The sequence below is a fragment of the Fistularia commersonii genome, chromosome 5 (genome assembly GCF_037954325.1).
Source record: "Fistularia commersonii isolate RoL2024-O1a breed Wild chromosome 5, RoL_Fcom_v1.0, whole genome shotgun sequence".
Taxonomy (NCBI): domain Eukaryota; kingdom Metazoa; phylum Chordata; class Actinopteri; order Syngnathiformes; family Fistulariidae; genus Fistularia; species Fistularia commersonii.
Genome location: NC_141288.1, coordinates 10,448,644 through 10,472,746, shown reverse-complemented (window position 1 = coordinate 10,472,746; position 24,103 = coordinate 10,448,644). Strand labels below are relative to the sequence as shown.

Genomic DNA, 24,103 nt, shown 5'->3' with positions numbered 1-24,103 from the left:
TGAGTTTGATAATAAACTTTAATTTCAAGTTAGGATGGATGGCTGTGGAACATAGAAAACACACATTTCAGTATAAACATATGCATTCCGAAGCAGTTCGACAGGTTGAGACCAGCCAGCGCCGGCGAATGCCGTCTGTCTGCCAAGCAGATGTAATCACAACTTTTTTTTGTATCTTTGCTGCCTGGTTCTGAGGAAGGACTTGGTACCACAGGTTTCAAAGTATGCTGATGTTTGGGGGGGAGGGGAGTTATTTTTATTTAATTTTTTCCCCCTATCAATGAGGGAATACAGAGCTGGTGAAATCAAGACACCCGACACTGCACTGATACTGCAGGGTTTAAGGAGAAAAGGAATGGTTTTCCAAGTCCAGAAGGAACATTCCAGTCACTGAGCACACCTTTAACCTGAGAGGGGTTCCAAATAACCATTTATGGGACAGTACAAAAGGCAAGTCATCATAACATCTGACCATGAAAAGTCACCTGAGTCATATTTTCCCAATGTAAAGTGTAACACTGTAGATGTTCAATCTTTTACAGGTATTCCATATATTGTGTCAGGCCGTAATGGTATCTACGTTCCCCACTGGACACCTGCATTGATTGAATGTTGATATTTGGTTGAGTGTGGAATGGGACGTCTATTTGGATGTAAGCTGAGCAAATATCTCCAAATCGCAATATTGCTGCTGATATTGATTTTAATCCCTGTGCATTTACCTGGACGAATGGAAACAGAAAAGTGCCTGCTGCTTCTTTTTTTAAAAAAAAAAAAAAAAAAAAAAAAAACAAATGCCACTTTCCCTGTTTGGTGTAAAGCCACCAAACAATGAGAAAGGTATTTCTGTGACAAAAACCAAGGGCTACTGTGGAGAGACTCAGAGCAGAGGATTCAGTAGGGTTTGACACGGAGGAACGGCATCTCCTCATCATTACATGAGGTGTTTCTTTTTGAACGCGGTATGTGGTCTCGATTCTAACACGGTGTCAATGGGTTTCAATCAAACTTTGTTTTTCCTCGACTGTTTTTTCATGTCGGATCCACTCCCGCAGGTCAATGATAATCAGCCGTCTCATGTTTTGATATTCAAGCTTATTCGGCGGCTCAGTGACTGAAGCATCTGAGGAACTTCTAGGGGACTTATAGGGCTTTTATCCATAGTACTAGGACATATTTATGGACATATTTATTAAACATCAGATATATATATATTTATATATATATATATGTGTGTGTGTGTGTATGTAATGCCAAAGCAGCTTTTTAAATTTTACAACGTGCCCATCACACACTGTAACTTCTCCCTGTACACACCTGGGTAGATGAGAAACAAGTCAAACCCACACCCACAAATAAACTTGACAATGTTTATTAGCAATATTTGAATAAATTTTTGTTAAACCTTATATTGATTTTTTGTTGTTTTATTTTTTTTTTAGTATTTTTCCTTTCGATGAGAACCGCACAAGGATAGACTCATGGGGGGGTGGGGGAGGGTGGATGTCTAGAAATTGTTTAGCACGAGTGCACTGACTTGTTGGGAGGACTTTTTTTTTTTTGTTTTTCTCAATTTTAGTTTTTATATTTTATAAGTTTAATAATGGCCTGCTCAAAGGCACTGCCACAATAAGGGTAAATGGGGAGGAGCTACTGTCCATCACTCGCACAAGACAGTCCATTCTAGTGTCTAGTATACATGGGGGTGTTGAGAGGGCGGGTTAGTGGTGGGGCCGCTATAGGTAAATCTCGTAGAAATCGTCCAGCTCCTCGTGAAACAAGTCCCACTCGTCCTCCGAGTCTGTCACCTCATCGTCGGTTCCGGCGGCGAGCAGCATGAGGAGCATCTCACTCAGCTCGAACGTCACCATGTCCTCGTCGTCGTTGTCAAATGAGTCGGTGCTTTCCCGCTCATCGAAGATGTCCCACAGTGGCGTCCGTCGCGAGTTCTGTGAGAGGGGGTTGGAGGAGAGATTTGGATTCTGAAAGGAGGAAGGATTCGCATGCACAGACACAGAAGGTGGTGCAGCAGCTGGATCAGACTTCCAGTAAGCATATTTTGGGAGACTTTACCTCTTCACCAAGCACTACCCCACTAAATGCACTTACCCCCCCCAAAAACAAAAAATGAAAGTATGTATGTATGTACTGTATATGGTTTTGAGATGGCTATTTGGTAGAGTGGTGACTTCTGAACTACTGGTACTTTGGATCTTTGGTAATTGAATTGCAATTTTGTGAGTCGCTTTGGATAAAAGCGTCTGCTAAATGACTGTAATGTAATGTAATGAGACTTTAATGCAAACACCATCTTGTTCTTCTGCTTTTCCAAGTAAACTCATCAGATTTCATGCAAAAACACTTGAACGAAACCATCATTTATAACCTGTCATAAATTGTCCAACATGCTGGAAAAGAATTCTCTTCACCCACTATCCCATGCTCTGTGGGCGTGAGTGACTTGTCCTCCTCTTCAGGCAGTGTCTTATAATTTTAACAGTGGTTTATTTTTCCCAGAAGGCCCCTTGCTAGGATAATTTTAGCTTAATCAGATAAATGGAAAATGACTGGTTTTGCCTTGTAATTTTTGTGGAATAAGGACAATAACGGAGTTACCAAGGCAGTGAGAAGCACCTAATAAAGTATCAGTAATTTCAAAGTCTGCAATTTTTTTTTTTTAGACAGACAAGACTCAAGTTTAGGCCCCTTTTCTGATCGAATGCATCCGCTGTGAACTTTCATTTTCTTTTCATCGTTATGTCAGTCATTCTTTCAAACAAACAATAAACACATATCAAACCCCCAAACTCTAAGAGTTAATACACTCTACAATATTTTAGCAAGTAAGTACATCAGGAGCAATCTACTGCTTCTTTTCTTGCTCATAGAAAAGAAATGGTTTAACTACAAAGAAGGCATTTCACACTAATGATTTTACTGTGTTTACACTGCTTCCCTCAAATAAATGCAGATTTATTTGTATCATATTTGCAGGTAACGAAAATACAGGTAACAGTTGGCAGATGTGATGTGTGCTTAGGTACGGACTTCAGTCCCTGTGTGTGTAATTCAGGGTTTAAGTGTTATTCTATGTTGTACATTCATTCATCTGCCGGCAGAGGGTGCCAGAACTGACGTGAATGCATGAAACAAGCGATAGCTGAGTGCAGAGAGACCCAAACAGAAGGACATGCAGCTGATCTTGGCGGGGCCGCCGATGTTTTGAAGCCAGCTCTTACCCGGTTCCTGTTGTTGGACCCAGCCTGCCTTCGCTGAGGCTGAGCTTCCTCCAAACGCCCATCAGGAAAAGCATGCTTGTAGAAGCAATTTGAGCCAAAAGGGCAAGTTCCGCGTCCCTCGTCGAAATATCGGCAGGGTTTGCTCCTGTTGGGGGAGGAGAGCAGGCAGGCGGGCAGACAGACAGACACACACACACACACACACACACGCACACACAAAACACAAAAGGGTTAACAATAGCCTCTGAGACTGTCTAGTTTTCTCCTCGTTGTTAAGGATGACACAATCACGGATGGTGGTCTTCATACCCCATGCCATCTTTATATTTCTGTATGAGCTTCTGCTTGTCGTCCTTGTCTTCGACCCAGTACTCGCTTGGGATGACAAAGTTGGATGTGATTCGACATTCTGGACAGGACCTGCAGCCAGAACAGAAGGTGATTATGCTTCGCCTGACGGACCATCACATTAACTTGTTTCTTTGAACGGGTGCATGTTTTTTTTTTTTTTTTCTTCCTTTTTTTTTAACTCACATGATTTATCATTTCTCACCCATCCCCTCTATTTTGCTGTAAACAAATTTGATGGAAACTGAAAGTGAGAAATCGGTGGGAGAGGCTGCTTTTTACTTTGAAGAATTAAACTGATAAAACTAGGGTTGTGCATTGCATGTCTGTAAGCAATAATTACAATGCAGACTCTGCGTTGGAGCTGCATTCAGGAGCGCTTAGGAAACCAGCAGAACAACTTTCACTGTTGCAGCCCGCTGACATTGGGATGTCAACCGCTTGGTCAAGAGAATCACTCTGTGACGCATGACTTTGTGAAAAGGTTGGAAACTGAACAAGTGCTGCTGTGTCACTGAGCAGAAATCTGACTTCTGCAAAGTCGTTGGATGTACTTTACAAATACTAACTTCTCTGCGAATGCGAAAACCTACAAATACTTGTATTCGGTTCTTGTGTTCTGTTAGATGATGCATCCAAATAATGGATTGAAATAAATATTTGTGGTGATATTTTAACATCTGAGATGAAACTGTGCCTAATTCCATGGTTGCCTGGATGTATATCCTACAGGCAAGTCTCACAATAAGATGTATCGATCCTGAAATATAACGTATATGTTTGAAACAGCAAAATCTCAACTGCCTTGTTTAAATTATATAAATCAAAGATAATATGTTTAAATATGCAGGCTCATGTGTATCCTGCTTCTCACATGCATCCTGACATCATGACCTGTCTTAATCGCTCCTTAAAAACGAAGAGCCGTTACTGGCCTTAAAACTGTCATGATCAAGTCGAGAGGTCGGCAAATGTCTGGACTTCTCTTATTCAAAAACTGCTGCTGCTGGAAACAGGAGGTCGACACCTGCAGTGAGACAATGGAGGTCCACTAAGGGCGGGGTTGGGCCTTTCTCCAAAAATAACTGACCTACAATGGGATCTTTTTTTATCTTTATAATCAGATAAGCGCAGAATACGTCTACACTGCAGGAAATTAAACTTTTCTTTTTATTGTGTTGCAGCAGCAAAGGGAATGTATTTCTGGAGAAGCATTTGCTCAGATTTTTTTCTGAATCCTGATTTAATGTTTCAAAGACAAGCTACATTGCTTAGGACCCCAATGCCAATTTAAGTTCAGCCAATCTTTCTGTAAATGTTTTTTTTACTCTAAAAAAAAAAAAAAAAAACTGCATTAAGAAAAAATACATTTTATGAGACACAGCAGGGACAGTAGAGCCGATCTTGTTTGGTACTGAGAGGCCCGCTGGTTTAAATTATTTACGTGATTCAAATATCTCACTAATTGCAGCAATTTCCCTAATTAGGGCTTTAAGGAGAATATGGCTTTTTTCCCGTTTTGTTGTTGCGTTTCTAAATTTAGTGCTGCTGCCGTTCCTTTTACCTGAACACTTTCTTCTTTTGAAGACTTTGGGTCTATTTGCTATGATTACCCGGTACGTTTTCAATCATGGAGCCTGGATGGCTTGTTTCTATTCAGCAGGGGATTGAAATAAATATTTATGAAACGTGTTTTGGGTAAATTAAGTACATTGATGAATCAATGGGGAAAAAAAAACAATAGGTTATTTTTTGTAAAAATAACCCACAACTTGATCAATATATATTAAAGTTTCTGGAGAGAATGTAGTTTGTAAAATGTTCCAATAGATCTTTAGCTTAATGGTACCAAGAATTTACTCTTTTGACTCACTTGATGATTTTGCTCTCGAACTGCTTGGCGCTCCTCCACTTGCGGATGCACTTTAGACAGTAGCAGTGGCTGCAGTTGGACAGAATGCCGAAGCGACGTTCGCTGGGGTTGGCCTTCTCGAACACCACCTCCATGCACACGCCGCACATCATGTCTTTACTGCGCTGGATGGCGAAGGAAATTTCCATGTCTTTCTCATGAGCCTCGATGCACGCCTGCGAAAGGGTGACGCATGTAGTGCCATCATACACACTCACACAACGGGCTGTGGGTCTTACCACTTCCCCTTTGAGGTCAAGCCTGTTCAGGTTTATTATTAGTGTTAGAGGCTTATCTTTATGTTCAACAACAATCAAAAGTTCACATGTTCTAAAAAGGAGCAGAAAGACTACTTCTTTTGACAAATACTTGTAAATGAATAAGGCAAAAAAAAAACCCATCACATCACATTTGTGAAAAAATCTGATATAAGCCTATCTAATAAAAGACATTTAAAAGACTTGAACCCATCCTATCAGAGTCCTGCTCTAACTTGTCTAATGTCCATTAGCTTGTGTTTGCTCTGTACCTTGGTATGTTCTGAACGCTGGTTGCTATCTGTCGGGTGGAGCACCTGTAGGCTACACATGTCGCAAACGTCGCCATGGAGATAGGCACAGTTGAGTCCATAGCGGCACTCGCCAACGGCGGCATATGGGCAAAGCTGCTTCCTCAGCTCTTTGCCATCTTGCACCGCCTCGCTGTCGAACTCCTCGATGAGTGGGACAGGGGTCTGCACTTTCACTGGCTCAGCTGCATGCACAACACAGATTTGGAATCAACTGACTGATATCTCTTCCAATATTCCATGTTCACAGGCAATGTAATCGAATTCTAACATCATTGGAAGTCTTTTGGCTATATTGAAGATAATGGGTGTAATTTAAACGGCCGATGTCAGATCGCACGGACGCGCGTACGCACACAGAGGAGAGAACAAGTATTTTTATGATACACTGTTGATTTTTCAGCTTCTCCCGCTTGCAAAGCGTGGCGTTTAGAGGCCTGCAATTTTTATCATAGGTACTCTTCAACTGTGAGTGATGGAATCTTAAAACAAAAATCCAGAAAAACAAATTGTATGATTTTTAAGTGATTAATTTGCATTTTATTACATGACAAGTATTTCATATCAGAAAAAACAATATGGTACAGAAACCTTTGTTGGCAATTTCAGAGATCAGACGTTTCCTGTAGTTCTTGACCAGGTTTGCAAACACTGCAGCAGGGATTCTGGCCCACTCCTTCATACAGATCTTCCCCAGATCCTTAAGATTTTGGGGCAGTCGCTGGGCAATATGGACTTTCAGCTTCGTCCAAAGATTTTCGATTGGCTTCAGGTCTAGAGACTGGCTAGGCCACTTCAGGATCTTGAAATGCTTCTTATGAAGCCACTCATAGTTGCCCAGGCTGTATGTTTCAGGTAGTTGTCATGCTGGAAGATCCAGCCACGACCCATCTTCAAGGCTGATGCAGATGCATGGCCCAATCCATGCTCTCCTCAAAACAGGTGCGGTTGTCCAGTCCTCTTGGCAGCAAAGCATCCCCAAAGAATGATGTTTCCACCTCCATGCTTTATGACCAGGATGGTGTTCCTCCCAACACAGGAAATGGAGTTTAGACCAAAACGCTCTGAATCATCCAGATGGTCACTTCTGTATAAACTTCAGATGGACCTGGACATATGCTGGCCTGACCAGGGGGACCTTGCGTGCGCTGCAGGATTTTAATCTATGATGGTGTAGTGTGTTACTAATGATTTTCTTTGAGACTGTGGTCCGAGCTCTCTTCAGGTCATTGACCTGGTCCAGCGGAGTAGTTCTGGGCTGATCCCTTACTGTCCTCGTGATCATTGATGCCCACGAGGTGAGCTCTTTCAGCGAGCCCCAGACCGAGGGAGACTGAAGATCATCTTGAACTTCTTCCATTTTCTAAAAATTGAGCCAAAAGTTGTTGCCTTCAAACCAAGCTGCTTGCTTATTGTCCTGTAGCCCATCCCAGCCTTGTGCATGTGCACAGTTTTATCCCTGATGTCCTTACACAGCTCTCTGGTCTTGGCCATCGTGGTGAGGTCGAAGTTTGTTTGAGTGTGTGGACAGGTGTCTTTTATAAATGTAAGGAGTTCAACCTGGTGCAGTTAATACAGGTAATGGATGGAGAACAGGAGGGCTTCTTGAAGAACTAACAAGTTTGTGAGAGCAGCAATTCTCACTGGTTGGTAGTGTGATTAAATACTTATGTCATGCAATAAAAGGCAAATTAATAATTGAAAATCATATAATGCAATTTTCTGGCTTTCTATTTTAGATTCCATCACTCACAGTTGAAGAGCACCCATGATGAAAATTACAGAAAAATTTTTTAAAACTGTATGTTTGCACACACACACACGCGCGCACACACACGCGCACACACACACACAGAAAATAATACAGTGGGGCAAAAAGTATTTAGTCTGCCTCCAATTGTGAGAGTTATCCCACTTAAAAAGATGAGGCCTGTAACCTTCATCATAGGTACACTTCAACTATAAGAGACAGAATGGGGGGAAATAATCCAGGAAATCACATTGCAGGATTTTTGATGAATGAATTGGTAAATTAACTTAAAAAAGTAAAAATGAACATTTGCTCACTTACAAACAAGCAAGATTTCTGGGTATCAGAGACCTGTAACAGCATCTTTAAGAGGCTCCTCTGTCCTCCACACATTGCCTGTATAAATGGCATGTTTGTATACTGGTTATCAGTATAAAAGACACTTGTCCACAACCTCAAAACAGTCACATTCTAAACTCCACTATGACCAAAGAGTTGTCAAAAGACACCAGAAACAAGGTTGTAGACCTGCACCAGGCTGGGGAGACTGAATCTGCAATAGGTAACCAACTCGGTGAGAAGAAATCAACTGTGGGAGCAATTATTAGAAAATGGAAGACATACAAGAGCACTTATATTCTCCCTCGATCTGGGGCTTCATGCAAAATCTCATCCCGTGAGGTCAAAATTATCACAAGAACGGTGAGCAAAAATTCCCAGAACCACACAGGGGGACCTAATGAATGATCTGCAGAGATCTGGGAGCAAAGGAACAAAGGATACCATCAGTAACACACTTCTACGCCAGGGTCTCAAGTCCTAAAGTTCCAGACGAGTCCCCCGCTTTAGCCAGTAAATGTCCAGGCCCATTTCAAGTTTGATAGAGCATGGATGATCCAGAGGAGGACTGGGAGAAAACTCATGCTTTGGGGCTGTTTTTCTGCAAAGGGACCAGGATAACTGATCAGTTGAAAGGAAAGAATGAATGGGACCATGTTTCGTTACCTTTTGAGTGAAAACCTCCTTCTATTAGCAAGGGCATTGAAGTTGATACATGCCCTGGGTCTTTCAGCATGACCATGACCCGAAACACAGTGACCGAAGAAGAAGTGGCTTCGTAAGAAGCAATTCAAGGTCCTGAAGTGGCTGAGCCAGTCTCTGGATCTTAACCCGATTGAAAATCTTTGGAGCCAGTTGAAAGCCTATGTTGCCAAGTGACAGGCCCAAAACATCCCTTCTCTAGAGGAGATCTGCATGGAGGAATAGGCCAAAATACCAGAAATAGTGTGTTAAAACCCTGTGAAGACTTACAGAGAACGTGACTTCTGTGATTGCCAACAAAGGTTATATAACAAAGTATTGAGATTAACTGTTGCTATTGACCAATTAGAAAATATCAATTTCTGGATTTCTTTCCCTCATTCTCTCTCATAGTTCAAAGGTACATATGAAGCAAACGACTGGCCTCTCTCATCTTTTAAGTGTGAGAAATTGCACAATTGGTTGCAGACTGAATACCTTTTTGCTCCACTGTGTATGTACACATATACAGTATCTATCTACACACACACACACACACACACACACACACACACACACACACACACACACACACACACACACACACACACACACACACACACACACACACACACACACACACACACACACACACACACACACACACACACACACACACACACACACACACAAGCCGTGACTTTTTTAACAACGATGCGGCTAATATATGGATTTTTTTTGGGGGGGCTAACAAGGTTTCACGCCGCTAAAAGATTTATCCTCGTCACATTGGATTGATGAAATGACCGGAAAATTCTGAGTCTGTTCAATTCTGACACCGGCGAAGACGACTTTGACGGTTTTAGTGAGCAGGAGGAAGCCCAAGATAGAGATTGGCTAGCCGCTGTGGCATATATTGAGGTGCACGCAATACTTGGGAAATTACAGTATAAGGTGCACCTAAAAACCTTAGTTTTCTCAAGATCCGACATCGTGCCTTATAATCAAGTGCGCCTTAAATATGAATCAATATTGAGTCGCAAGAGGTCTCGCAACTATGGGAAGCAGCCGCCGACTCAATTTTCTCCCATAGAAGAAGTAGCAGCGGTGCATGCTGGGATATCTGACTGCTCAAAGCGTGCATTTTCATTTCCATTTGTGTGTGAATAAAGACACAAAACGTCTCTTTTCAAGAGACACGCTTGCGACGTAAAGTTTAAACTCAAGCCAATCAGCCACGCAGTAGAACATTGGTATAGAGCAGCAGTGAGAGAATTCAACATTAACGAATCAATGGAGCAATAGTGTAGGAAGCAACAAGATGACCAGCGCCCAGTCAAGAAGACCAAACAGTTTCCAAGGGAACAAAGCGAGATGGCTACAGTTAAAGGACAAACATGCGAACATAACATCAATGAATTTAGAGGCGGTCCTTGGTGCTTTCGTTTTATGAAACGCTTTGAACTGTAACAAATTGAGTTGGAATTACATTGCTTTAAACGAAAAGGCGCAAATACAGGTAAGAGCTACCGGTACGTACGGTACTGTATTGTGAATGCACTAACTTGTTTTGGGAGTGAACAGAGTTGTCAGAATGTTGGTTTGTATTCTATTAATAAAGTTTGACTGACTTATGTGACTGTTTTGTTGACGTGCCCTTTAGCGCAGCTCCATTTAGTGGATGCATAACAGAACACCAGGCACTTTTGTAGCTTCTATTCTATGCGCCTTATAATGCAGTGCGCCTCATTTATGAAAAAAATATATCGGCCATTCATTGAAGATGCGCCTTATAGTGCAGAAAGTACGTTACACACACACACACGCATATATATGTGTATATGCATACGTATATGTACACGATACAATACACACGTCCACACACACACATTGGTCAATTACAGCATTTTGTATAATAATAAGCATATTTATATTTTTCTCCATCCATCCATCCATCCGTCTATCTATCCATCTTCTGATTATTGCTTATCCGGAGTCAGGTTGCAGGGTCAGCAGCCGGGGAGTGAGGCCCAGACCCTCCTCTCCCCCGCCACATGGTCCAGCTCCTCTGGGGGGACCCTAAGGCATTCCTAGGCCAGCCTGGAGACAGTCTCTCCAGTGTCCTGGGTCTTCCCCATGGTCTCCTACCAGATGAACATGCCTAGAATACCTCCCCCGGTGGGCGTCCAGGAGGCATCCTGACTAGATCCCCCAGCCACCTCATCTTGCTCCTCTCTTTGCGGAGGAGCAATGGCTCTACTCCAAGCTTCCCCCGCATGACCGAACTTCTCACCCCATCTCTAAGGGAGAGTCCGGCCACTCTGCGGAGGAAACTCATTTCAGGCCACTTGTATATGCAATCTCGTTCTTTCGGTCACTACCCACAGCTCGTGACCATAGGTGAGAGTGAAATGTTTACATTTGTAAATTCTATACCTGTATGATACGCCATTATCTGTTGAATGCAGACAGCAAGACTGCAACACGTCTAAGCTACTATCGATAGTAATCTAATAATAGATTATTATAACAGTACTGTCTGTAACTCCTATACATGGATTGTTTTGTTTTTTTTAACCAAAAGGACATGTCACCAAGCATCTTGCCTTCAAGCTCAATTATGAGTATGAAAACCGTTCGACTTTCCTACGGATGCTTGTTAGTTCAGTTGTGTCAACACAGAGAGACAAAAAAGCTCAAATACACAAAAACAAAAGTAAAAATTTAATGATTTTTTAAGAGGGAAGGACAGAGCTAAAGAGAACTCAGGCTCTTCAATAAATTCTCTCTTCACTAGATTTACAATGTTGAGGTTTTACTGAATTCTTCTTTGGTGTGGATTAATAGTTGCAGGCCTTTGTGACAGCATGTAGAGTCGTGAGTTATACTTCAGAAGGTTTTCTTCTATTGCAAGGCTTACAATGTGTCAGGCCCAGGTAGTGACCGACAAGCGCGGTCATGAAGAGTAAATATAGACTCTGAATATTTGAAAAAACAAAAAGGTCTGCTCTCTCACCCCGACCACAGTATGGCTGCCCCGGAACAAACTCTGCAGCGTTGACCCAGTCCTGAGCCCCTGGGCCAGGCGTGGGCCCACTGGGTTCTGGGTCGGACTGGCCATCCAGCAAGGTGGAAGGCAGCGTCAGCGTCTGGGAAGGAGGGAGCTCCTCTTGTTTTGTTGGTTTGCAGTGTTCAAACCTGTTGAGACACAAAGGGCCTGGGTGTCAACCTGCCACCATCTGCTTAAAAAGTTGACTGGATGGGAACAAGACATAGTCAAATGTACAGAGGCTCCTGGGCTGTAGGAAGAAACATGGTTGAAGGAAAAAAAAAAAAAATGAATCAATAATAGGTGAACTTGATTTTAAACAGGATTCAGAGACTAACAGATGAGATGCAAAAAAAAAGGCTATATATATATATACATATATATATATATATATATAAAATAGCATCACTTCGTCATCTGAGGAAAAAAAACACTGCGGGATTTCTCTGTGAGACCTATTAATAAAAGGGAAGAAACATTATTTGAATGACTGTAGAGAAATTCCTAGGGCTGCTTTCTGACAGAAAAAAACCTTATTATGATTCTCTTGAAATTAAATGTTGTAATCCACATTGCCCATAGGCTCAATGGTTAGCCTCAGCAAGACAGTAGAATATAGTTTGAAACCAAAACAACATGCAATTATCTGCTGATGCAATAGTTCTGTTGACATTCTCTAACTCACATTGCATCAAATGATGCGTCGGGGGACCCTGACGGTTTCGAACTTATTCTTGTGTTTCACATCCTTGTTAGTAACTACCCCGAACCAGGCTTTACTGTTTTACTTCGTCTTTAATTCACAGAGGCCATTGTGTGTTTCTTGCATGTAAAAAATATAACTGGATTACTAACTGTAACCTTTCTCTGACAAACAGAAGAAATAAAAGACATGATAAACAGGGTGGGAAATGCAACTGAATGCTTTCACATTTTCAATCACTTCTCAGAAATGATAACAATCTACTACTGAAATAGCATCTACCAATACTTCTTATGGGCTCAAAGATTTGAAGAATGGAAATGTACACTAACTGGGAATTCCCCAATGGTATTCTGTGAAAAAGGGTATGTACTGTGAAAATAATGAGAAAAAGTTTGAGGGTTATTATTTTCTAAAATGTATATAGCTTCTATCCATCCATCCATCGTCCCACACTTATTCAGAGTTGGGTTGCGGGGGCAGCAGCCAGAACAGTGAGGCCCAGACCTCCTTGTCCCCAGCCACATGGTCCAGCTCCTCGGGGGGACTCCAAAGTGTTCCAAGGCCAGTCTAGAGACATAGTCTCTCCAGCGTGTCCAGGGTCTTTCCCGTGCCCTCCTCCTAGAAAAACATGCCTGGAAAACCTCCCCCGAGAGGCATCCAGGAGGCCCCCTGACCAGATGCCTGAGCCACCTCATCTGATTCCTCTCTATGCAAAGGAGCAGCAACTGCACTCCAAACTCCTCCCGTACAACCGAACTTCTCACGTCTCTAAGGGAGAGTCCAGCCCCCCTGCAGAGAAAACTCATTTCAGCCACTTGTATCTGCGATATTGTTCTTTTGGTTGCTACCTACAGTTTGTGACCAGGGTAGAAACCTCAATTGACCAGTAAACTAAGAGCTTCACCTTCTGGCTCAGCTCCTTCTTCACCACGACAGACTGGACAGAGTCTGCATCAGTGCTGACGCTGCACTGATCTGCCTGTCAATCTCCCGCTCCACCTGTCCCTCACTTGTGAACAAGACCCCGAGATACTTGAACTCCATTGGGCCAGGACCTCTCCACCTGTTTCTCATTGAGCATCATGGTCTCGGATTTGGAATTGCTGATCCTCATCCTGGCCACCACACACTGCGAACCACTCCAATGAAAGCTGGAGATCCAGATGAAGCCAACAGAACCACATCATCTGCAAAAAGCAGAGACTCGATCCCTTGGCCACTAAACCAGATCCTCTCGACGGCCTGACTACGGCAGAAAATTTGGCCATAAAAGTTAGAAACAGAGCCGGTGACAAAGGGCAGCCCTGCCGGAGTCCAACTCTCAATGGAAACGGGTGTTACCCCGTTTCCAGTGAACCCGCTGGTCTGCCAGTCCAGCGGTACTGTCCCCGACATCCATGCAATGCTGCAGAGGCATATCAGCCAGGACAGCCTAAAACATCCAGAGCCTTGAGGAACCCAGGTTGGACCTCATCCATCTCTGGGGCCCTGCTACTGAAGAGCTTTTTGACTGCTTCAGCAACTTCAGCCCCAGAAATAGATGTGTTCGCTCCAGAGTTCCCCGGCCCTGCTTCCTCATTAGAAGGCATTTTCACAGGATTGAGGAGGTCTCGGATGTATTCCTGTCATCGATCTACAACTTATCAGGTTGAGGTCAGCAGCACCCTCCTCCCACTGGATACACTGTTGACAGAGCAGACCCCTGACCAGCATCCTCCCCCACTATCGGAGCCAGCTCACCACCAGGTGGTGATCAGATGAATGCTCCGCCCCTGTCTTCATCCGACCCCAAGAAAGGTGGGAAACTGAACTGCTGTTGGGTGCATAGCCACAAATAACAGTCAGAATACATCCCCCCACCCGAAGGAAGAGGGAGGCTACCCTCTAGTCCACCGGGTTGAACCCTAACGTACAGTCACCAAGAACAAGAGTGAAGCATCATCTCCTGCCACCTCGATTTGATTGGATAAACAGTCAAAATTTTTTTGTTTTGTTTTGTAATTTTGTTCTGTTCAGGGCAATGGCATCTTAGGTATGTACTCCTAATAATAAATTGAAATTGAAAATTTACAGACAAAAAGAAATGATGAATGCAGAAAAGTGATTATTATTTGTTCTTTATTTCAACTACATTACAACGACTAGTACATTGTTTGAGAGTGGACGTGTTGTTAATATCATCTGTAAATACTGATGTCAGCAGACTTTACTCCTAATTTTCCCAAATAACTCCCAAAACTGCTCAGCATGTTCTTGCAGACTTTCACTTATTGTTTTTTTAGTAATTGATACATTTTCTCACATATCCATATATTATGTCTCAACAACAAATAAAAAAAGGGACCAACTTTGCAGAAAAAGCAGAGGTTTGTCAAACAACCTGGCGAAATGTCTGGCATCAGTCTGGCCTAAATACTCCCATGCTGTCACTGAGGAAACAGTAAGAATGGGTCTTTTCAGACTCTAGTCTGGGGGGATGGGAGGGATTAGTAGTCTAGTGGGGGGGGGGGGGTCTAGATGGTACAGATTTGTCACATGACCCTGCCTAAGTTCTATATTTACTGTTGTATGTGGGGAACAAGTCATAACAGCAGTGACATCATGATGTCCTGTGAATGTGCATACAGCATTATGTTTTATTGGAATCCCAGACTACCCAAGTAACTCGTGCCTTTGTTTCTACTGGTGTCAATCAGCTTGACTGCTACAGGCTGGTGTCCTGTTTTCCAGAAACCGGAGGTTAAGAGCTGAACTTTGAAATTAATTATATTGATGGATGAAGGAAGGCTTATGACACTTGAGTTCATTGAAAATACCACAGTACCCGCTACTGTTTATACTGTAATAATATCCCAATCTCAATTTTGGCTATGTACATGATGGTACATTTTAGTTTGACTTGAAACAATGTGGACATTAGAATCCATGACTGGACTTATACTGAACAATCAATAAACATTGTTGTGCCTCAAGTACATACTTTTACAAAAACTTATTTCTGTTAACTCAAACTATTTCTGTGTTCAACCACCATGTGGTGACCAAAAAGGGTTTATTATCACTGTACTTATATGAAAAAGTACAGTGGGGCAATCAAGTATTTAGTCAGCCACCAATTGTGCAAGTTCTCCAATTTAAATAGATGAGAGAGGCCTGTAATTTTCATCATAGGTACACTTCAATAACGAGTGACAGAAACAGAAGAAAAAAGAAAAGAAAAAATCTTTGGAAGGAACTGAAAGTATGTGTTGCCTAGTGACAGCCCCAAAACATCACTTCTCTAGAGATGATCTGCATGGAGAAATGGGCCAAAAAAACTGGCAACAGACAGTGAGTACCTTGTGAAGACTTACAGATAATGTTTGACCTCTGTCATTTCCAACAAAGGGTATAAAGCAAAGAATTGTGATTAACCTTTGTTCTTGACCAAATACTTATTTTCCACCATAATTTGCAAATAAACTCTATTTCTTTATTTATCTTGTCTAATCTAAAAATCAGACAATGTGATTTTCTGGATTTCTTATTCCTCATTCTGTCTCTCATAGTTAAAGTGTACCTGTGAGTAAAATTACAGGACACTTTCATCATCTTAAGTCAGAGAACTTGCACAACTGGTGGCTGACTAAATACTTTTTGCCCCACTGCACTGTATTCCAGCTTTGCTAGTGGTGCCGAGAATGAGGTTGGTATCATAATTGAGTTAATGATAATCCAAGAACTTTGATTGATAACTAATAATAATCACTGAAGATTGTCAGTTATTATTAATAACAAATTCTAGCTCCACTCACCGGGCCACAAAAGGTGCCCTGTGTGAGCCTAGGGTAGAAGAGTCCACAACAACATCAACTGATGCTAAAAAGCCATCTTGGGCACTGATATTAGAAGGTTTGGAATACGGTTGATATTGGTTAGTCAATGGCAAAACTTCAGAACATCATCAATATCAATTTCTAAATCCAGTGACTGCACATGTCCTGATTAAGGTCACAACCTACATTCAATCAAATAGCAGCATCCAGATGTCCATGCAAACAAAGTGATCAGACCTTTGACATTTGTAATATTGATGAATAGATCTCATGATTTTCCAGTGTTTTCAGATGCCCAGGTTAAGATATCCTAGCTTGTATTCAATGTTCCTCAGCATGCTTTGTGCCAGCATGTTGAATTTTATGGTGAAATGGAAATGAAAAGTGGAAAGAATGTATCCGTCATAACTGACGGATACATTCAGTTATTTATCATGTTCATCCCATTCTAACAGCCCCATCAACAGCAGTCACTGTTCACAAATGTTCATTTCAATCCCATTTCCCTGTTGGCAACTTGGTAAACGCATATTGTAGTTGTGAAAGAAAACACTTTTTTCTCTGCTTCTTGCAGCTTTGCTGTTACTGTCTCTGAATACTCAGTTTTGTAACACTGTTGGATTGAAGAGGAAATGCAGGATACCACTGGGACAAGCTGATCCTCTCACCTTATTATCCTCGATTCAGATGGTCGATGTCGGTTTTGTAGAAGCCGGACGATATAATTTGAACATGGCTTTGGCTTTTGTCAGTAGACAACCGCACTACGTCTACAATCTTTTCACAAACCCGATCTCGATCGTCCCTGTTCCTTCCCCTGATCCAGATATGCTTCTTATTTCTTAGTCAACTAACAGGCTTGCTTCTCTAGACCTGTGGTCCGTCCTCTCCATAGGAGGATAGATCCGATGCCTCCCAGTTGGAAAATCTAGTAAATTGCTTGATCGGTTACAAAATTTGTCATGGGAACTGGACTTGTGTCTTGTGACTTTCTTGAAACCATTTCACACATCATCCTAGAGGCTTCTTCACTCCTCAGAGACGAGGGAGTATCTTGTATGAAAGCATACTAGATATGGGGGGTAACACTTGTCTGATCAACAAGGTAGAGTGCTTTCAGAACTATCTGGATGCTATATCTTGCTTGGAGAAGTCAATGACCCCACAGCAGGCCCCTGTCCGAGCCGCTACTTAGGTGATCTAATGATAATAATTTATCCTTTATTAATCCCCATGGGGAAATTCGTTCTCTGCAACATGGATCAACCATAAGCAGTAGGCATGCCATCCACCAGCGTCAGGGGAGCAGGTTAGGGGTTCAGTGTCTCGTTCAACAACACTTCAAAACACTAGGAGGAGCCGGGAATCGAACCAGAAAAATTGGTTGCTCTAGGGCGATTGCTCTACCCCCTGTGCCACAACAATCTACACATTGGCCTATGATCCTCTGTCCAAATGCCAACTCAGGTGAGCTGCCTGAATTTGCACCATTGTTTCAAAATGGCACACACATTAACACAACACCATTTAATCTGTGCGCTGCCTGACTACTTACTCACTGGCAAATAAACCCCATTTAAATGAGACCATTGCCCACCACCTAGTCCACCACTTACTGGAGGCTCCGCACAGTATGAAAGAACTAAATGAGTCTCTCGGATGATAGGTCTTTAAAGAAAATAAGTCCAGTGACTATAAGATTGGACAATGATAGGCCATGAACTTGATGACTGAGGACCTTCAAAGAGTATGAAAAATCAATATTTCTCCAGAGTTAACTCACATCTCTTCATTAAAACTTGTGAATATCATGTCCTTTTGTTGTTTTCACATGCAAAGCAAAATTCTACTCAGAAAAAGACTCAAACCTTGTCTTTCATTGGTTTATAAAGGTGTATATATACATCTCATGGAGTGCTCCAAAATTAAAGTCTCTCACAATATTTTTCAAAGGAGGTGTGTTTTTGAAGTTGCTACTACTGATATAGACAAATTTAAAGTATCTGTCCTTCCTGATGTCGCTCTATCTGCCCCTTGTAAAATTTGGTTCCTCAGGTCAAGACAAATTTCAATAAGGCAGAGGGTGGTGGCTCAAACTGGTCTTAGATCACCCCTTCAAAGGGCCAGTTTTGATTAGGTGGCAGCCAGGGGGTAGCCAAGCTTTCTCAATCTGTCCCCTTAAGCTTGAAATCAAATAAGTCAGAGCAAAGGCAATGGGAAAATTACTGATGTGAAACCTGGTTAATTTTTTATATGGCCGTGGCTGCATTGGGATTGCAATGATTCTCTCAGACACCTTATCATTCTGGTGGCTGCACATAAACAACTTGGGGACAATCCAGCCTATCTTGGCCTGTGAGACCAAACAAAAGGTTGGGAATGAAAGTATGCAGACATGAGTTACAGAGATATAGCTTCTATTTATTAAATGCAAAAACCACGATAGAAAGTGTGAAGTCTTGGTTTCTAGAATGTATCCTTTTGGAATTACGTCATGGCCAGTACGTCCAGCACCATGGCCCTGACCAATAGCAAACTACGATCAATTACCAAAATGCTCTCAGCCGCTCTGAACTACCTACAACATATAAAGTGCTACAGAGGAAAACACCACAAAACACACAATGACCCCTAGGGCTTTATCACATCTCAAATGCACTTTCATTTCCCATGACACTTCTTCTATAGCTTTTCATGCCAACTGTGATCTGGAGTGCGGGTTTCTCCTGCTCTTGCATTTCACCGTTCAGTCATGTGGTTGATAAACTGTGTTGGCACCTTATACATTCCTGAGTAACAGGCATCTGGTGTAACAACTGATGGGACACGTATCATTTGAGCACAGTTTGACTCAGCTGATCTCCATTTAAATAACTAGCTGATGCCCAACAGATGAAATGAGCTGTGAGAGCCACAGGGCTGGGTGATACTGAAAATGAAACAAAAGAGCTTTTCAGTTCCAATATCACAATATTTGCTTGCGTGCAAAGGCATGTAGTAATAGACTCCAAATTCAAGTTAATCTTGCTTTTAAATAGAACATCAGAAATTGAGGATCACAAAACATTTAGTTCTTTGTGGTTACCTAGATTACCACTGGAGGGAGTTATCCTCTCTTCCAGGCAACAACGAATATGATATAGATGCAAAATATAAATAATGTCTGACTAGTTACAGTAAATAAATGTTAAGTGTAATACTGAATCATGTTAATTAGTAATAGACATTTGCTGCAAATGTTGCCCTTTACGGTTACAAATTTTCAGTCATTATTTTCAGCCGATTCCATCATGTTTTTAGGCCTCCTTGTCTTAATTTGTGGAGTTCATGAATATGAGTATTAGCATTTTTACAAGCTTGTGGAGGCCAATGAATGAAGTTGTTAAAGTGACTGTAGAACTATTTGGGCCAGTGAACTGCATTTGCACAGGATTTCCATTGGAAACAAATGTGGATTTCAAAGCAGAACTACTATTAGTATTTGAGCAGATAATCATGAAATCTATCTTTGAGCATTAATCCATGTCTGAATTTTGAAAGAAACAGTTTTAAAAGATTTATAATTTCCATACTAAAAAACAAATGAGATTCGGCACAGATAAATGCTACAATTCAACTACATGTTTTTAACGTTCATCTGTATCAGACCTTCAAATATAATTTACCATTGAGAGAGTGTTTGTTCATCCAATACACTAGGACAAAAAGACCATAACAGACTAAGGACACAGCATCCCTCCTACTACCTTGCGAGAGTGAGCTCCATCACAACACCAAGTTCCACTTTAAACTCAGTCATATTCATAACACCCCTCATGCCATCCACACTATGTATATAACTGTGCACTATGTATATAACTTGTCTGTCTATTTATTTTTATCCTGTACATACTCCAAACAGAGAACTCTCATTGCAAAATTTCACTGTGCCTGCACAAAGAATTAAAAAATCTTGATTGTTGATTCTTAACCAGTCAGTTCCCAGACAGCCACTGGAAAGGGGGGAGGAGGGCAGCAGCTATGCATTAATGAATCAGGAGTGTCATGCAGCAGAGTCAATCTAGGGAACCCAGCAACAGAGAAGGTGGGTGGGAGGGAGCTCAGAAAATGAACAGGAGGGAAACAGAGAGCGTTATGCAATTGCTATGCAGGCTGCAGCGCTGTGTGTCTGGTACTGGGGGCTCTGGGAGAGCAAGCAAGCTACACCAATGCTCAGAGAGCGAGACAGAGCCCGACACAATAGACAGGCAACTCAACCGTAGCGAACCCCCACAGCAACAGCCCCCCCACACCTTTTATAGACAGGGTACACAGCCCCATGGGGTCAAAGACATAATGAGGGCAGCCTCCTTAATGCAGCTCCATCCTGAGGATGGAGGAATGTGACAAACAAAAACTTCACAAACAGCATCTCAAAGCTACATAACCTCGACTACAATCTTGTGAGTGGCAGGTTGACTATTCAAGAGGAATTACCAAGAGCCTAGAAACTGGTGTGTGCTGGTACTGATTTGAGAGAGGGGGGTAACTACGGGGATGCTCCTGGAGCCAGACATATAGCAGACCGTGTCTGTACATGCTGGCTGCCACTGTCTGGCAACGCTGGAGCTAATCTGCCTCTCAAAGGAAGAGTGGTTGCATGCTGTATGGATAGCGATGGCTGGGGTTCGGCGGCTCTGCTCTCTGTCCAACAAACAAATCAGTGGGAAGATCAGTGTGCGGGGAAGATAAAGCAGAGCTGTCAACAATCTTGAATCTGTTTTTATTTTGCTTTATGAAAATATTCTTCAGACTCCTTGAATCTTTCTGCACCAGGACTGAGTGACAAACCACACTGCACTTGATCTGTAATCCCCAAGGTCTGAGTTGATTATTTTTTTCTGCCTACACAGAAGCAGCAAAAAATAATGTCCAGCTAGTTAAAATGTTTCTGAGAAAAATTCATAAATTAGCTCAAACTATTTGAGAAAAAGGTCATTGAATAAACACAGAAGGAAACTACTCAACAGCAGTGACACCAAGATGATGGCAAGATGATTCTAAAGCTCATTGCAACAAATAAACACCTAAATGTTGCACTTGTTTAGTCCCATTATTGTTAGCAGAAATATTCCCTACACTTGCACTCAATTGGATAACAACTAGACTAATACTACTGGCACTGATGCAAAGAAAAGCACTGCAGTGCTGGGAGATGGGATGTGATAAGGGATTGCGGTGACAGCTTGGTTGATGGAAATCTAGGTCGTCTACCTTCCAACAGCTGAGAATAACATAATTTTCAACAATGTGCCAGTACTGCCAACTAGATCGTTCGTGAAGCAAGATCCAGTATTTTGAGTGAACATAGTCAAAAATGTGAACCGACTGAAGATGACACTATAATTTGCAGAGAAATCTCACAAACTAGTACCTTTCCCATAAGACAGTAATTTGATGTGCAGACCTTCAAAGAAATACATAGAAACATCTAAAAATCATTGATATTATAAGCAATTTGTCATATCAGAGATGTTGTGTCACATCTTATCAAATACAGCAATAGTTTACATGCAAGTTATTTAGAAAGCATTTGGAAATTATAAAGAACTTCTTCTCTTTTCTAACAATCCACACATTGACCTACAATCCTCTGTTCAAATGCCAACTCAGGTGAGCTGCCCGAACACTTACCGTTGTTCAAAATGATGCACACACTAACATCACACCATTTAACATGAGTGCTGCCCCATGGCACACACACTAGCAAAACAAAACCCTTTCAAGCAGGAAATCTAGGCTGTGTACCTTCCAATAGCTGAGAACTACACAATTTTGCACATTGTTCCACTGGCTGCCAACTGAAAGCAATGTCCAGTATTTTAAGTGAAAAAAGTCAATAATGTGAAATGGCACACAAATAATGCAATGGTTTAGAGAGAAATCTCTGCTATATTATGACCACTGAAAAAAAAAAAACTATTGAAAATATTTTATAACAGTTCTGATTACGTGTGCTCTCAAATGTCTCAATTTTAAAATCATGTGGAAAAGCTCCTGGGCAAGAATAGTTGATTTTTGACAAGCTGGACTTGACTTTCTTTTCATCCATCAAGATGATAAACTGTGCATTAAAGACTACAATCAGCCCACACAGACACTCATCTTTTACAACTCAAGGACACAAGCTGGAATGCAGTCAACATTCCTTCACAGAGGGGCCATGAGCTATCAGTGAGTAACGTGTCCATGTAGGTTCTCAGTCATCCAGGTCATGGTTCAGTTTTTCAGCTCAGTTCTTCAGAACTGAAGAAGCCTCTCGGATGACGGCTGGAACATCTTCAAGTGAAGAAATTCAAGTCCAGTTACCAAGACAAGAAGATTTCGACAAGAAATCAGAGAGTAACGTGTATTTAAATGGGTTTCATCCAGAGTGGCGGTGAGAGAGGATTCTACTTCACAGAGCAATAACATGTTTACATTGTGATGGCAGAGTGTCAGGTGTCAGATCATCTGGTAGAAGGAGCAGGAGACACTTCTAAGAAAGCTGGCTCGACATGCTGCTAGTTTTAGAAAGGAAGTCGTGAGGCAGCTCAACTGACAGGCACTTTTTAGGATTGTGGCAGCTGACTGAAACTGGCAGCTGGACACAAGAGGCCTGCTTTTCATCTGCTATTTAGCATCAAAAACAGTATTGAGACAATATGTTTGCTCTTTACCTGCACCTGTCCCCAAACACGCAGTTTCCCTTCTGAAAGAACTTGCAAATCATGGCTGCAGGCTTGCTGTTGGTCAGATCATGGGAATATCGACAGTTCTCTCCCTCTTTGCAAAGGCCGTGTAAGAAATACCTGCAAACACAGGAGAGGGTGGCGGTTCATTAGTAGGCAACGTCAGGGGGAGATGTCACAGACTGAAAGTGTCATTATTTTGGTAAAAATGCACATTGCAAAGAGGGAAAAACGTCAGATTTCGTAAAAGATGTCTAATACTCGGTAGAACAAGTGTGAATGTCGCCGTTCAATTTCACCAAGCTAGCGTCAATTAGCTAGTACTCTGGGTCACAACAAACATTTCACCACACTGCATTAGCTAGCAGTCCGGATGTAGCAGGTGCCATTATCGGAATTATTATGATCTAATTCATCAACATGTAGGTTTGAAAGAAAATGAGCTACGCGTGCGGGCATACGTTTAATTACGGGCGAAGTTAAGGCTTCAGGGGCTTGTTTTATGGCGTCTTTCAGCGGCGTCTTTTGTTTGCCAATGCTAGCTGAGTAAATGTGGTTCAAAGCGTAGCAAACAAGCCATGAGACCGAGTAAGAAATACAACAACACAGGGCTAGCTCGCCAACAACAGCTGAGCCGAGCGGTGGAGGACGCTGCTGTCAGCCGCGGACCGGCCGTCCATCTGCCACTGGTTCGATGCAAACGAAAGGCAATGCCATCGCCTTCGACAGGGTTAGTGTAGTTCGTCTTGTCTCACCTGCAGGTTACGTGTTTGGTCCAACCTCCTGATGGTGCTGGAGCCGCTGTAGACGCTGCAGCTGCCTCCGCCATTGCTGTTTATGTTGAGACGCTGGTGTTTGTGCCGCTCGCGAACGAGTCGTTTGGATGAACGAATAGTTAAAGCGTATTGGCTCGACCGAATCATCAAACGAGCGGTTCACTCGACCCAGTTGAGCTCTTGTCATGTAATAACCAGGCGTCTTGAACC

General features: G+C 42.2%; 1 protein-coding gene across 1 annotated transcript; it reads right to left on the bottom strand.

The window, feature by feature from the left end:
* Positions 1–23,996, bottom strand: mkrn1 (makorin, ring finger protein, 1). The gene is made up of 8 exons (XM_086146760.1): positions 23,873–23,996; positions 23,106–23,237; positions 11,854–12,035; positions 6,029–6,252; positions 5,461–5,675; positions 3,549–3,659; positions 3,240–3,384; positions 1–1,949 (listed from the first exon to the last, which is right to left on the bottom strand). Exons 1-8 carry the CDS (start codon positions 23,944–23,946, stop codon positions 1,737–1,739), a joined length of 1,296 nt encoding a protein of 431 aa, XP_086002886.1. The 5' UTR covers positions 23,947–23,996; the 3' UTR covers positions 1–1,736.
* Positions 23,997–24,103: the final 107 nt, after the last annotated feature.

What these genes read in the sequence shown, in the direction of transcription:
- mkrn1 (XM_086146760.1), bottom strand. Translation starts at nt 23,946, where the DNA reads ATGGCGGAGGCAGCTGCAGCGTCTACAGCGGCTCCAGCACCATCAGGA. An exon ending in GTGTTTGGGGACAGGTGCAG is followed by an intron (nt 12,036 to 23,105) that starts GTAAAGAGCAAA and finishes GTGTCTCAACAG; the next exon opens with GTTTGAACACTGCAAACCAA. An exon ending in TTCGAGAGCAAAATCATCAA is followed by an intron (nt 3,660 to 5,460) that starts GTGAGTCAAAAG and finishes TTCTGGCTGCAG; the next exon opens with GTCCTGTCCAGAATGTCGAA.